Source organism: Akebia trifoliata, chromosome 6 (assembly GCF_017979445.1).
Source record: "Akebia trifoliata isolate Shusen 1 chromosome 6, ASM1797944v1, whole genome shotgun sequence".
NCBI classification, from domain to species: domain Eukaryota; kingdom Viridiplantae; phylum Streptophyta; class Magnoliopsida; order Ranunculales; family Lardizabalaceae; genus Akebia; species Akebia trifoliata.
The window spans coordinates 25,835,708-25,851,773 of NC_141380.1; the positions used below are offsets into that span (position 1 = coordinate 25,835,708).

The following is a 16,066-nucleotide window of genomic DNA, read 5'->3' on the forward strand; positions in this document are numbered from 1 at the left end:
AATTTTGGCCTAGCCTCACCTTAGGTATGGACTAGGCATGTTTTTGCCTATTTTTACCTCACATACTGATTGAAACATGTCTACACTATCCTCACTTCACCTAAGGATAGACATAAGCAATGTGGGGATCATTCCACATTTTAACCCACTAACTTTTTCTTTCTTAAGACCACAAGGCTTTTAACATCTTTAACCTTGTTTGAGCCTCACTTAAGACTTTATCCTTTGTTTTACAGTAATTGTGCCAAGTCTCTCATCTTGGACCCTTAATCTATTTTACTTTTTACCCCACTAACCTATCATTTTCTTGGGACCACAAGGATTTTTACCTCTTTAAACTTGTTCCAGTCTCACTTAGCACCCTACGCTTGGTTCTAAGGTAATTTTGTTAATTCTCTCATCTTTGACCTTAGGTCACCCTTAGTCCCACAAGAGACAATTTCCTCTGTGCACCTACTTTGTTGAGACTTGTTTTATGGTAATTGACTACCAAACCCTTCTTCTTCTCAAATTTCAAGACCTTTTCTCCAAGTTCAATGTAATTTGGTCAAGGTCTAGAAACCTTGTCCCTTTAGCCCATCCTAAAGATCTCTCTAGAATTTCAAGAGCAATTACTCTTTTATCCTCGAGGTGTTGAGAGCTTATCCAATGCATTTGACTAAAAAGCCCCAACCTCTCCTTACTAATTATATTCCATTGCTCCTAAATTCTCTAGGATTTGATCAAGTTCAAAACACCTTAACATATTTACCCCTCAAAGAGAACTCTCTAAAATCTCTAGCGGAATTACACTTTAACCCCAATTTGTTGAGAGACATAAGAGAAGGATTGGCCTTTAACCCTTACTCTTGAATGATATTTGCATGCCATTGTTCATCATTTTCAAATTAATTCATTATCTTTCAAAGGGCTTGGAAACTCTTGTCCATCCCAAAGAATTATCTAGAACTTTAAAAGTGTTTACCCCTTTACCCTTTGATAATCTTGACTGGTAAGACTCAAAAAGGTGAGAATGGCCATCAAAGACAAGGTGATTAAAGGCAACTATGGTCATTTATAAAGGTTTTCTTGAGAATATTTTAAACTTAAGTAAATTGGATCTTTTTATCTCCAATGATCTCTCAAATTCCTATAAATCGGAGACCATTCAAAGGAAAAAAATGACAGTTCTACCATCCCAAAATTCTATCAAATCCTTTCTCAAAGTTTCTAAAAGCCTCAAAAAAATTTCCAACTCTTTACCTATAATTTTTGGAAGCCCAAAACAAGAAAAATGAAGAAAACAGATAGAAGGAAAAGACCAAGATAGGATGGGACATTTGAGTTGTTATTTTTTTGTTTATTTGAATCTTCTTGCTTCTCTCCCTCTCATTTCATCTTTATGTTTACTTCTTTTAAGTTTTAGTTCACAAGCTAGTTTGGGTTGAGAGTATGAAGATCCTTACCAACTATAAGTCCATTTAGAACTTTAATTTCTTGATATAATCTTCAATGGTTTAGTTTCAAGTTGTTTAAATTCCTTGCATGTAGTATAATTCCTTTTTCTTCATTTTTTTAACTAACTAGCATTCATGTAGTTTTACTTTCAATGTCTTAAGGAGGAAAAGAGTAATCCCTCATTATGTGAGGTAATCTTCCCCTTTCTAAGTCCATGAATAAGTAATTTTAAGGAACATTTACATACACACACTCTAGCACATACCGCACTCTCTATTTTTAAAATGGTTGAGTTAAAGTATGGATCCACCTATATTTATATTTAAAACTCTAAATAAATAAAAAATGCCTAGGGGACATGTTATCATGCATAAGGTATAAGTTCCCAAAAAGACTTTTCTAACCCATGGACGTATCCTTGAGCTTCACCAACAAAAATATACTCCCAAGTAAGTACATATATGTGTAGTAAATGCCTGAGGTTCAAAATGGTGACATCTGAAAATTCTAGGCTTCATACTGTGTCTAGTCCTAAAGGGGGATGAATAGGATAAATTAAAATTTTCTTCGATTATTCAATTTTAATTTAGATTGATAATTTGACTATGTATTCTAAGTCATTCACCTAACCTCGATTTTTCACTCATGTCCCTAATTTGCATTTAATGAAATTACATTTAAAAAAAACACATTTATTTAACCATGTCATTCAATAGCCCATTTATATACGATTTACTTATTCGACATTCATGACATCTTATGGCATTCAAGTGTAAGTTGCAGAACCATTAAACATACATGAGACATAAAACTTATAATGATTTAGTAATGTGCCTACATCCATTCTAACAACAAGTTTTTTGGTTTGCAATGTAATAGTTGTTCACGTACAATCTAAACATTCATGGCATGTCATATGTAACAGAATATTCATTCATAGTATGAATTCATCTAAGTGTAACTTAATAGAGGTATTTCCACAAACACGAAACAAGCATTTTATAGTGGTTCGACAACGTGTCTACATCTACTCCCAAAGTTCCTACCTTAGAACTTGGTATTCATTATTAAAAAGGTTTAGGATTCACCTCGAACCTTTTACATAAAATTTTTATACCTAGGCTAAATTATAAAACCTTAGGAATGAAAGAACGCATCCTCTCAAAATTATGAGTTTCGTTCATCGAAAACTCACGAACTACTACTCTTGTCAAGAATCCTTGATTCTAACAAGAACGTAGTTTTTGAAGGCTAAACCAAATAACCACTTACATATATTTTTAAAAATTAAAAACAAAATAAACAAGGATTCACTCAATACATTAAGGTTTGCAAATGTTAATCTTGAATTTTTCAAGTCTTTGTCTCCACGAGAGCTTTTTGATGGTTGCATCTCCCAATCAATCTTTCGAGTCTTCAACTCTTTGTGCTTGACTCCTTCCTTCAATGTCAGCCCCTTTCTTCAATAAATGTTCCAATGTATGCAAGAGTTGAAGGAATGTGAAGAAGGGATCAAATCAAAAGAAAGGCATAGGTTCAACTAAGGTTTGAACCATCCAATGTGTAGTGAATGCTCTTTAGATGGAAAAAGGGAAAGCACAAGTTCTCTAGGGATTTATCCAACCCACAAATGAACTCAAGATTGAGTTGTAAAGGGACTTGGAGGGTTTTTGAAGCTCAACGATCAAATTTATGATCGTTATACACTTATTGTTGGTAGCATTGGGAACCACCTGAAATTCCAAGGGTGGCACCAGGAAAATGACCAAAATGCTACTTTTCGATCATTTTGGCCATAACTTTCTCTCGAAAGCTCCAATGAACGAATCATTCAAGGATCCATAGATTTTACTTAGTAGAAGATCCCCAAACTATCACCAAGGGGTGGGCCATAGGCTAAATGGGTAAAATTATCAAAATACATTTTTTGCCATTTTAGGCTAAAACGAGCTATTGAAAAGTTCGGTGATGAAACGGTTCAAAGATACAATAGATCTTGCTTATATAAGGCCTCCAAACAATCACCAAAGGTGAAGGATGGTCTTAGGGTGGTCAAATATCTAATGTTCCCTTTTTGACCATTTTTTATTCTCGAAAGATCCGATGAATGAAAGGGTTAAGGAATGGGTTTACCAAAACAATGTGGGTCAACCTAAATCATCTAAGTATTGGGGAATGGTCTAGGTGATCTCATTACCTTTAGGCTTTAAGCACACACATTGAGCTTTTTTGTTGAGGTGCGTGAGGTTGAGGACTTTACCAAAGTTTTCATACATCTTCAAATGCAAACAGATCTGACACTCAACATTAGTCTCGGGATTGACAAAATATAAAACTAACAATCTCTCACTTTATCAATTACAAGACAAAACCTTAAGCTAAACCAAATAGACTGAAAAATATTTCCAAAATGACTAACATAACTTACACTTAATTAGAATCTTATAAAAGTGTTTAAATATAAAAACCTAAGATCATAACTGTTTCGTTCCCCTTAAATACTGGTCTCCCTAAATGATTTACTTGTAAAAGTCAATTGGGACAATACACATGAGTGGAAACTACGTTATTCCTATTTTTATTAATATTTGACAAAGGGCATAATCAACCCAATATTGATATAATATATATACCAATAAGCATAGGAAAAAAATAATAGACATGCAAGCAATAAATTTAATTATCAGAGTAAGATACATAGCGAAAGTAAACAAAGATGTCAAAAATAATATAACTATAAAGCATAGGCATGACATGATAAACGTCACATATAAAAAAATACAACTAAATGAATCAGTTTTATAACATACATATGTGGACAAAATAGAAAATATGCAAATAATCGATCATAAGCACACATGACAGTTGTAAAAGATTTAACTATGGAGAACAACTGTATGAAAAATAAATGTCAAAATGATTTTACTATTGAAAAATTAACATAACATGCTACTAAGCTACTAAAGATATACAAACAGTTATCATAATAGTTGTAGCATGATAATCGTGTGAGGAATTAAGTTCTAAAAGTAGAGATATTTCACACGAGGCGGCTAAACAACACATAAATTGTATCATGTGACCACGTTTGGCCATTATACTCACCAAATGATTTAAATATGAGAAATAAATATAAAAGAATCAAGTTTGGGAGCTCAAGGGGCTAACAAAACATGTAAGGAAAATTTTTTTTGTTCATGTCATGTTGTTGACGGTGCAGCCAATGAGGGACATTTTTGTGCAAAAAAATATTTTGAATTTTTTTATTGTATATTATGTTTTATGGATTCCAAAAATCAATTTCGTTTGCCCCCAACTATTTCTCAAGAATTTCTGAAAAATGTTTTAAAGATTGTGTCAATTTGCAAAAAAATTGAGAATTCAAGAGAGATAAAAAAAAAGATAAAAAATAAACTAAAACATTGAGTGACGCTTACAATGGAACTTAGATGGGTTCTATGAGCCCAAAATACCCATAAAATCAAGTTCCATGATTACTTAAGTTTCGGCGAAGTTGGCAACAATTGCCAAAAGTGACATGAAAATTTTTCTTATAGGAAATTTTTATTAAAAGAGTTCATAACCTCAAGTTTGATTATAAAAACACATAATGAACCTATGTACTCAAATATTTGCCAATATTGGCTCAACTTTGGTGAACAAATGGGGTTCTGTGGTGCACACGTCTCTCAAGTCATTGGCAGGATTTTTCGGTTTGAGAAACGGGGACACAACAAGGAAGGGATAGAAAATACTTCCTCCTCAATGTCATCAAATTAGTAGAACCTATGTCTTTTGTTGGTTGATCGTCAACTACAACATTTATGGAATTTTGAATAGAATAGGTTCTTTGATTAATGACTTGATTAGGACAACAATGAATGTACCAACATATAGCATTGCCATTTCTCAAGTCAACATTTCCCAGGTTTTTATGGTCTCTAAAGGGTATAACATTTGATGTTGAAGACCTGGAAAAGCATAACACTAGAAGATAAACTGTTCAACAAATTTGAGGTTGTTATTCAATCCTATTCTAAGATATATATATACAAGTAGTAAGGTATCAGGCAGTTTTACAACCTTGGCTCATAGATCTTACTATGAAACATAACGCACCATTTCTTGTAAAACAAAATTGATCCTTTCAATAACTCCATAGTACTAAGGGATCTTTAGAACTGAGAATTTATGTCAGATCCTGTGATTATCACAGAGTTAAGTGGACTGACTATTCTCAAGCTCTCCACCATGATCACTTCAGATTCGTCAAACAACAAACTCTATTTTTTGTTTGAAGTTGCTTAACAATGTTTTTTACTCTATCAACTGTATCCAATTTTTTTTCCTTCAAGAATGCAACCAAACAGAATCTAGAGTGGTCATCTACCACTACTATAAAATGTCTCCCACCTCTTAGAATTTGAACGCTTATAGGATCCACAAGATCCATGTGAAATAATGTTAGAGGATTTGAAGTAGGTAGAATGTTTATCTTTTTATTGGTACTACGAACTTATTTACCAATGTCACTTCCCACGGACATTTCTAGCTTTATTGCCCTAGGCAACCCTTTGACTAATGTTTTTAAAAGATATTGAGACAGTTTTTTGTAACGAACATGGTCAAGATATTAAAGCCACAAATGGACCTCGTTAACTTGAGCCGCATTACTTACATATAGAATGATGATTTTTTTCGATGTCTTCTATAACGTAACAATTATCAGATGTGCAGAGACCTCTCATAATTAATTTGTCATTAATATCTGTGATCTCACACATCTTGTAGTTGAAACTAACCGATTATTCTTTGTCGCACATTTGAGAGATGTTGAAGAGGTTATATTTCAACACATCCACACAAAAGATAATTTCAACCTTAGGCATCCCCAATCCACTAACCGTGCCACACCCAATAATCCTAGCGATACAACTATTACCAAAGGTGACAAAGTCTCCATTAGACTCTACCAAGTAACTGAACTAGCTTTTGTCACTGGTCTTGTATTTGGAGTGGCCGCTATCCAAATACCATTGTGTGAAATTTCTCACCTTAGGAAGGGTGTGAATCACGAGGTACTAGTTATCCCTAAATTTAACTTTTTAGTTTAAAATAGATTTTCAGGATGGAAGAGAAGGGATTAAATCGAGTTTTAATATTTTTTAACCTACCCAACCTTAAGAGTAAGGCTTGATTCCCTCAATGAACTATAGCACTCTTCGATGTCTTTTTTGGGGATGCTCCAGATTCACCTTCACTAAAAGTCTTAGTTTTCCATGGATTGGCAATGGTAAACAAGTAGATGCAATTGCAGATTGGTTTGATTGTTTTTTTGTTAAAAAATTTGCTAGTTCAATTAATAATTTAATTGCGTTAGTTTCTAGTTGTCATTCATTTTGTTGCTTTAGATAATGAATTTCTTTCATAAAAATGTAATATTTCTCAACCATCGGCTAACATTGCACTCACATGTGTTGTCTCAATTTGCAATTGTAAATACATGGGCTTTGAAACCTTTACAGAGGTTTGAGCTTATCTACTTGGGTTTTGGAGTCCCAACATTTAATTAAGGTGTGAATGGATACCATAAAATTATTGTAAAAATTTATTTTCTTTAGCTTGTAATGATTCTCATATCCAAAAGGATAGGTAAAAGTCTACCTAGAGTTCTAGGTAAGGGAGTTCAGTTAAGGGACAAGGAAAGAATTAAGCACCTTGTCCCTCTCATCCTAAGATGGTTACCAATTTGACCAAGAATGAAGTATTAAAACTTTTTTTTGTAATTTTTGAAAGTAGAGGAGATTATAAAGAAATTATAAAAAAATTTGCGTATAGTTTATTTTGGAAAAATAGCAAATTAAGATGATGAGAAAGCACCTACTTCTACTAGATTTTTTGGGAGTTTAGAACTTTGATGAAAGTCCACTTGAATTTCATCATTTGAGATCCCAAAACTATTAGACAAGTTTATGTGTTCCCATGGAAGATTTTTTTTTTTTAGTTTGGTCTTTAAGTGATGTTCATGGGTTGAACAAAACCAAGTTGGAGCTTAAACCTTATGCATGAAATTTTTTGTACATTTTGAGATTGTTTTTATTGGCATTAAAGGTTAGGTATAAGCCTAGAAAGAGTTACACCCTCACTTGTAATCGTTTTAAGAGTGAGTGTGTGCAAGGTGTATGCATGGGGTGGACTTAGCAAAAGAAAATTACCTCCTAAGATAGATTACTCTTTAACTCTATTGCCATTAAAAGAAAAGTAAACAAAAGAATTATTATTCTAGGAAAATTAAATTATAAAAAAAGTAAAGAAAGTAAAGCATCTACACTATAAATTTAAATTGTATGAAATTGAAAACAACCGACTCTAATGCTCACAAAGAACTTATTGAGGACTTATTGGGGGAGATTACTCTCTCTCCCCAAGCCTCTAACTAGGAAATTAAATATTTACATAAGAAAGCATGGAAGTAAACTTGCAAATATAAGAAAAGTGCTTAAAATAAATAAATGTGGCAGTAAGAAGAGGGAAATTAGATGGGAAAATAGAGGGCTTAACCCCACTTTGATTTTCTTCTTTCTCTTTCTTCTTCTTTTTCTTCTTCTTATAGCTTCTTGGGAGAATTTGGACAGAATTTTGGAAAGGCTTAGGAGTTTTGAAATAGGATTCTGATAGAATTTTGGAACTTTAATTCGTCATCCCTTTTTGCCTTTGAAGGGTCTCTTATGTATAAGATTTTGAGAGACCCTTGGGGATAAATTGGTCCTAAAACTTCAAGTTCCCAATAATTTCATAAAAATCTTTATAGAAAATCTAAATTACCCATCTTCTCTTTAGCCTTGATAGTCTTTCACTCACCTATTAGTCTCACGAATCATGATGATCAAGGGATAGATTAATAAAAGCCAATAGTTTCTAGAGAATTCTTTGATAAGGGTAAAACGGTCCTAGACTTTATGCTTTAAATCAATTTTGAAATAACCAAGCTAAGTGGCATGTAATTAGGTGAAGATTTTTTGTCTTCTTTGATCAATTCCTTAGATTAACTCTTTAACAAATTAAGGATACAAAGGTCATTGAGCATAAATTCTAGAGACCTCTTGAGGTTAGATAGGATAGTCATAAGTCATAGAATATGGTCAATCTATTTGAATTTTGAAGAAGAGTAAAATGGTAAAAGTGAGAATCCACTCTAATGAGTCTTAACAAATTTGGGTTAAGGAGGCCATTATTCTTGAGTGGGGACCAAACAAAGGCTTAGGATCAAGTTTATGAGAATTAAAGGATTACCAAAAGATCCTTGGCAAGGAAAATTTGGAGATTAGAACATGAGTAATGGCATAATTAAGAAAGGATTAGGAGAGGAAAACATCTTATTTAAAAAGGTGAGTGGGGTCATTTTTCTATTGAGAATCTCGTGTACAAATGAGCTCTCTAACTGTCTAACTGAATTGAATGTGCACTAGGTACAGCCAAGGAACATTAAACCTGAGTATCACCAAAGTCAAGGTTAGAACAAAAAATGGCCTAGCCATATATACCAAATGGCCAGGCTATTTATATGCTTGGCCGAATGGTAGGTACGACCAGGAAAAACTCTTTTTTTTTTATTAAATTTGATTTCCTCAATTAGTTTAATTTGTGTCCACTTGATTGATCAAAATTATCTTGATTTGACCTTCTATATTGGATTCGAATGAGCTCTCGGGCTTGATTGATCAAATTGGAGTGTTTACATCAGTCATTACCTATTAAAAAAAAATTCTTTTTTTTTTCTTAAATCTAGAAAAATGACAGCCATAGACCGCAGTATATGGCGTCGACGTAAAATGACGGTTTTAAGTAGTCGTTAATAAACGATTGTTAACGACAATTGTTTTTTCCAACTGTCAAACGCATTCGTTTTTTTCGACATTCTTGGTCTGCGATAGTTACAGTAGTTGTTTTTCATAAATGACAATCCTGGGCCGTCGGTAATTTTTTAAATTGATTGTGTTCGACTATAAATCCTAAATCAATTGGCATATTTTTTTGGCTTATTACTTGATAAAGAAATATTTAACAAACGGATGTCTAGATAAAAAGTTTACTCCCTAATAAAATCAAGCTTGGGTTTTGCGTCTAAACAAAACGTACAATGAATTGATTTAGGGCCACACACCAATCTTTTCTTCATCATTATCATAGATCAAGTCAATGGAAATGGATTAAGGCGAGCGATTGGGACACACACCAAGGGATGGGCCCTTGGGAGGGTCAGTCCCGGTCCCTCCGTCATGTCAACAACTTCGTTCTTTCCATTAACATTCCACTCGAAGCATTGAACCATACCCGCGAGGGTTGTTTGTACCACTTGTAGAGCTAATGAAGTTCCAGGGCATCCCCTTCGCCCGCTTCCGAAGGGCAAGAGATGGAAATGTTGCCCTCTAACATCAGGCCCACTTCGCCCGCTTCCCTCTTCAGTCATGAATCTCTCGGGACGGAATTCAAGTGGGTTGTCCCAATGCTTGGGGTCCCTACCAATAGCCCACACGTTAATGAAGAGCCTTGTATTCGTTGGTATGTCGTAGCCTCCAATCTTGCATTCTTCGGTAGATTCTCTAACGATTAGAGGGCCCGTTGGGTGCAGCCTCAATGTTTCCTTCACAATTGCTTGGAGGTAAGGGAGATTGGAAATGTCTGATTCTTCAACCAACCTACTTGTTCCGATCACTCTATCGATTTCTTCTCTGGCTTTCTCAAACACAGTTGGGTGATTTATGAGTTCTGCCAATGCCCATTCAGTTGTTATGGCAGATGTATCGGTGCCCGCAGCAAAAATATCCTGCAACAAATAAAAAATAAAAAATAAAAATTTATATTTTTTTATTAAGAAAATGACCTTGTTCAAGTAGGTCCCCAGCTTAGACTGGGCTTTCAGAAATTCATGTTTTTATGATGAGTTGTGCTGAATGCACGCTGTATGTTGTACGTGGTCTGTACCCGGTTGACATGGCAAGGGCACAGAACCATAGATCTTTTTCTTCGGGATACACAAGGAAAAGACCTGCAGTTCTGTACCCTTGCCACATGAGCCGCGTACCAACCACGTATGATTTACCACGTGTATTCATCATTATTCTTTTATGATTACAACTTAAAACATTTCTTCCCTTCATTCTGTAAGTTCTACATCAATAATTATTAAATAAGGCCAAATAATGGGCCTAGCTACCCTAAAAATGAAGCAATCCTTGCTCCGCCCGGCCCAACAAGCAAATATCTTATTTACACTACCAAACCTGGCCCATTGATATCCCTAGCTAAAAGTCTAAAACAAAAACATAAAAAAAGTTTTAAAAATAGTAGCAATTCAAACTGGAATGAAAACAGAAGGAAAAGAAATAAAAAAAAGCCATTTTTTTCATTAAACAACAAAATGCACAGAACTAATTTGATGTTGAAACCGAACTAACTTAGTAATAGATGCAATCTTAAGTAATTTGTTTTTTATAATCTTTCATACAAATCATATTTTTTAAAACTCAAATAATCGACTCAGCTCAAATGTCCTACAGGTGAAGTCAAAAATTTGTGAATCAAATAATATATTAGTTTATAACATTTAATGAAAGTTTTCAATATTTTAAAATAAGGAAAAATTATTTATTTATGTTTTCAAAAAAATATTATATATAGCTCAATTACGTGATCAAGTTTCTGACCCAACTCAATGCGATTTTGAGTTAATTCGACAGATTTGATGGGTTGATATGCTAATTTTCTGAACAAGAAGATTATTGCATCGAGTTTTTGGGCCGAATCACCTCAAAATCCAATCGACTCGAGCAAATTCCAAGTCAACAAGTTTTAAAATTATTATACCAATATGAAAGATCCAAATAATTGAATCAAAGTGGATTGTTCCTATCTATGGCCCCTAAATTTTCAGGTCAAGAGGACATGATTGGTAGGAAAGGCTTATAATAATTTGGGAAAGAGCCATGCAGAATGACATTAAAATTGACATCGTTTCGCACATGGCAGATGTGGAGTTGCCCACTTAATCATAAAGACTCTTCACTCGTATCTCAATGAAAAGCATCTATGATTCTGTACACATTGTTAAAATAGTTGATAAGCAATCTCTAGAGTTTGAAAATCTCGCCCCCCTAACTAATTACTTATTTTCTCATAAAAATGTGGCGTAGAATACTAGATGAGTTGGAGTGCAGGACAAAGTTTCACACTTTTAAATTCTAATAATAATAAGTTAAAAGGGGTATGTAATTGAAGTCTCTATCCTCAAATTTCAAATATAATTTTTTAAGTTAAAAAATATTATTTATATATTAATATTTATTGACTCATGGAATTGAGGACTGACCAATCAGATTTCGAGCTATAACGATAATTTTAAAACTTGAAAATCAACTCCACAACTCACTAATTAACTTTAAAGTCAAATAAAACTATATATTAATTTTAAAAATAATTTTTATATTTTAAAATAAGTAAAAATAAATAATAATTATTTAGTTTTTGCTCTCCACGAAAATCTATATAATAAAACATAATTATAAACACACCTTTGCGGAGAACAAACTTCTAAGTATCCGATATCCAAATATAATTTTTGTTGAGCTCATTTATTGTATTTTATCTTCACCCCTCTGATCGGTGACAGAGTTAGTAAGGAGTTGGTGGGGGCAATTGCACTCACACCCTCTCATCCCCCCCACCCCTCTCCCTTCAAAAAAAATTTTGTTAATGACATTGCCTCTTGATTGGGTCTTCTAATATGCTAATTGAAAATGACCTAAATATCCTTTTTTTCAACTTCTAATAAAAAAACTTATAAAACCATTCATCTTCAAGTTATTCAACCAAACAACAAACCATAATTTGCCCCATTACAGGAAAATCCTAGCTCCACTCCTGCCTCTAATATTACTATATTACCTTTTTTTTTACTCTTTTTACCCACTTTATTATTTTTCTTCTTTTACTCTTTAACAATAAAAAAATTTAATAATACCCCTTAATTTTATTTTTTAACCCTTTTAATCCCAAGGAGGACATCATGGAATTTCTGATCCGACTCAGTGTATTTTCGAGTTGATTCAGCCAAGTTATCAAGTTGACTTGGGAATTAGAATGAAATAAATTTGGAAATACTGAAGGAAAGAGATTAAGTCTTACCAATATGAAAGCTTTGATGTTCTCTCTGGTTAATCTCATCTCTGCATTTTCATCCTCAGATATATCTAGTAAAATCTCAAGAATATCTTTCACTTCATCACACATATCTTCCTTCTTCTTCTTCTTCCTCTCCTCTTCACGCTCCTTAATGAATCTCTCTGTCATCAAATCAAATCTTCTATGTACATCTTCAAGTCTCTTCGTAAAACCTTGTAAATCCAAATTCTTACAAAACCATATATAATCTGATAAATTAAACTTCCCCGTAAGCTTTGCAACTTCATGCACTAATTCCCTAACTTCCTCAGCTTCATTTTCTGAATTTGCACATGTTTTACTAATTGTCATTCTTGAGATTACGTTGTTAGTTAATCGAATCAACTCTCCACCTACATCAACAGCTTCACCGATCTTCGATTGATGTAACATCGATCGTAAGAATCTTTGTATCTCTTCTCGTCTAACGGGGAATAATAGATCGAGTGTTCGGCCTCCAAGGAGCTCAGACATACATAATTTCTTCATGAATTTCCAATAAGGCCCATAGGGAGCAAAGGAGAAGTCGGCGGAACCATAAGTTAAGTAATTAATGGCAGCGGATTGTGGGCGGTTGGAGAAGGAGAGGTCATGCGTCTTGAGGAACTCTTTTGCCATTTCAGCGGAGGAGACCACGATACATGGGACGGAGCCAAGGAAGAGATGGATTAATGGACCGTAGCGGTTTGAAAGCTTGTGAAAGGCTTGGTGAGGGATCGAGTCTAAGAGATGAAGGTGCCCGATGATCGGTAGGGCTAATGGACTTGGTGGGAGGCGACCCATGGTTCGATCCCTTGACAAGATGGCTCGAACCATGATGGTTGAGATGAGCAAGATGAGGGAAATTATGGTGTAGTTAGGGAGATTATCCATGTCCATGGTTGAATGGAATGAGAATGAGACGTTGTTAGAGAGAGATTTTATTTATATAAGTTTTTGTTTGTTTGTTTTTGTTTGTTTTATAAGGTTGTCCGGCCTAAGAAATGTATGGCCAAGTCAAATGCTAGAAATGAGAAGACAATGATATAATATCAAAAGTGTTAGGACAAGCCTTTCCTTCTCCAAGTATATGAGGTAAAATTTAAAAGATCGGACCCAAGTGTTTCAAATTGGTCCAATCAAGGAATCGATTTGATTGGACCGATTTACATTTCCTAAAAAAAAATTACTAATTATAAAAAGACGCTCTTTGTATGCTCTCTACGCTGCAATGCATAGAACCATAGATCTTTTTCCTTGTGCATCCTGAAGAAAAACATTTATGATTCTCTGCACTGCCACGTCAAAGAAATGTACAAAGAGTGTCAGATTTAGAGTGTTAGTTTATCACTGACGCAAAAAAAATAGAATCGTGATTTTTTGACACATGCCCCCATAGCCCCCTGACATGACAGAACCATAGATTTTTCTCTCTCGGGATTCATAATTGTACATCCCCATAAATATATGCAGCTGTTTATCTTGAGGAAAAGAATCTATGATTCTAACACATGCCACGTCGGGGGCGTGTGTAAGAGGGAGGCATCAAAAAATTATCATTCAAAATAATATGTAATCTTTCTTCCTAAATTACCTTCATTTATTTTTATAAAAAATAAAGGCAAAATAAAACTTGTGGTTGATTATTTTATTACAAAATCCTGTTGGACTTGGTTGGACCACCGGCGCAGAATTTAAATGGATGAATTAAATAAACCAATGTTTTAAAACCATATGATGAGTGGACTTGAAACTTGGCCAACTCAATTGAATATGATTTGACTCGGTACTTCAAACTCATTTGAATCAGCTGACTAATTCAAATTGGGAATCTAAGAGTCGACTCAGATATTCGTCAGGTAGACTTTGAAACTCAACCTGAGTAATGGGGTAGTCTTCAATGTTTTTAGGGAAAACAAAAAATAATTATATACTAGTTTTATATGATTAAAAACTCTATATGTTTAATAAATACAATTGTATTTTACCTACTCATCCGAATTGATCACTAATGAGTCATTGAGTTCACTAGAACCGCTTGGCATTTGATTCAAATGGAGTCAAGTTTTCGAATCTTGCAACATAGACATCAACTATGTATAAAATGGCTCCTTTTACGTCCTATGTCCAAATGGTCTCAATTGTGGCCCAGACCTTCATTAACACTATTAAACCTTTTGTTTCATTCAAAGGAAAGTTTTTCTCGAGATATTGAAAGAATCTTCCTGATATTAATCCCAAATAAATTAAGGATTGGGACTTTTAGACTGATGAAAAATGATTTGTATAAAAATATGCAATCTCAACCCTTAAAACAATCGGATATTTAATCTATGTGTATATACATAATGTATAATTGGGATATGTATTTTATCTTGGGATATTGTATTTTAATAGTTGGAATTGCAACAGGTGCCAACAAACTTAGTTGGTAAAGTCTTTGGTGAAGATAAAATAGACCTCATTTCGATTCTCCCGAGCACCAAGTGATAAACCTCCATCTAATTCATACTTATCCACTACAGTAACCCTTATCTTAGTCAAATTTTAATCTAAATATATTTATCTTTACTTGTAATCCCTACATTCGAAGGAAATCAATTGTATTTTTTTTTTTTTTTCATATTTAAAGTGTAATATGCAAAATATAGATGCAGGTTTTTGCTTTTGATATTGAGTATCTGATCTCTTAAATCTTTCATGGTATCAGAGCCTGGAGGATTACGACACTCACTTTCTTTGTTTTCCTATGTCGATCAAACTCGTCTTCTGCAAATATTTTTCATCTAGTTTCGATAAAATTTGATCGAAACAATTATATGTTGTGGCTTGCACAATTTCTTCCCTTCCTTAAGAGTCACAATCTTCTAGGATTTTTCAATGGAACAAAATCATGTCCTTCTCAATTTGTTGTTGATGTTGATGGTAAACTTGCGCATATCTCATTCGAGAGTTCCTTGAATGGCATCAACAAGATCAAGTTCTCCTCAATTGGCTTAATGCCATGCTCACTTCAAGTGTGCTCTCCACTATAGCTTGCTTCTCATCTTCTTGTAAAGTATGGCATTTTCTCGGAATGATGGTAAACTTGCGCATATCTCATTCGAGAGTTCCTTGAATGGCATCAACAAGATCAAGTTCTCCTCAGTTGGCTTAATGCCATACTCACTTCAAGTGTGCTCTCCACTATAGCTTGCTTCTCATCTTCTTGTAAAGTATGGCATTTTCTCGGAAAAAATATATGCTCCATAATCTCAATCTAGAATTATGAAACTAAAGCACCAACTTCAAACAACAAAATAGGATAATCTTTTGATTTCTAATTACTTGGATGTGGCGCCCCGCCGAACGCTAACACAAATCCCCATGTCAGATCTCGAGATACTAGGTGGCACCTCGAAATTTCGGCATGGTCTCCTCTGTTTATGTT

General features: G+C 34.0%; 1 protein-coding gene across 1 annotated transcript; it reads right to left on the reverse strand.

Moving 5' to 3' along the window:
- Window positions 1-9,596: 9,596 nt before the first annotated feature.
- LOC147400520 (cytochrome P450 93A3-like) lies at window positions 9,597-13,530 on the reverse strand. The gene is made up of 2 exons (XM_086444523.1): window positions 12,622-13,530; window positions 9,597-10,264 (listed from the first exon to the last, which is right to left on the reverse strand). The coding sequence occupies exons 1-2, from the start codon at window positions 13,528-13,530 to the stop codon at window positions 9,629-9,631; spliced, it is 1,545 nt and encodes a 514-aa protein (XP_086300649.1). The 3' UTR covers window positions 9,597-9,628.
- Between the last annotated feature and the right edge of the window lie 2,536 nt (window positions 13,531-16,066).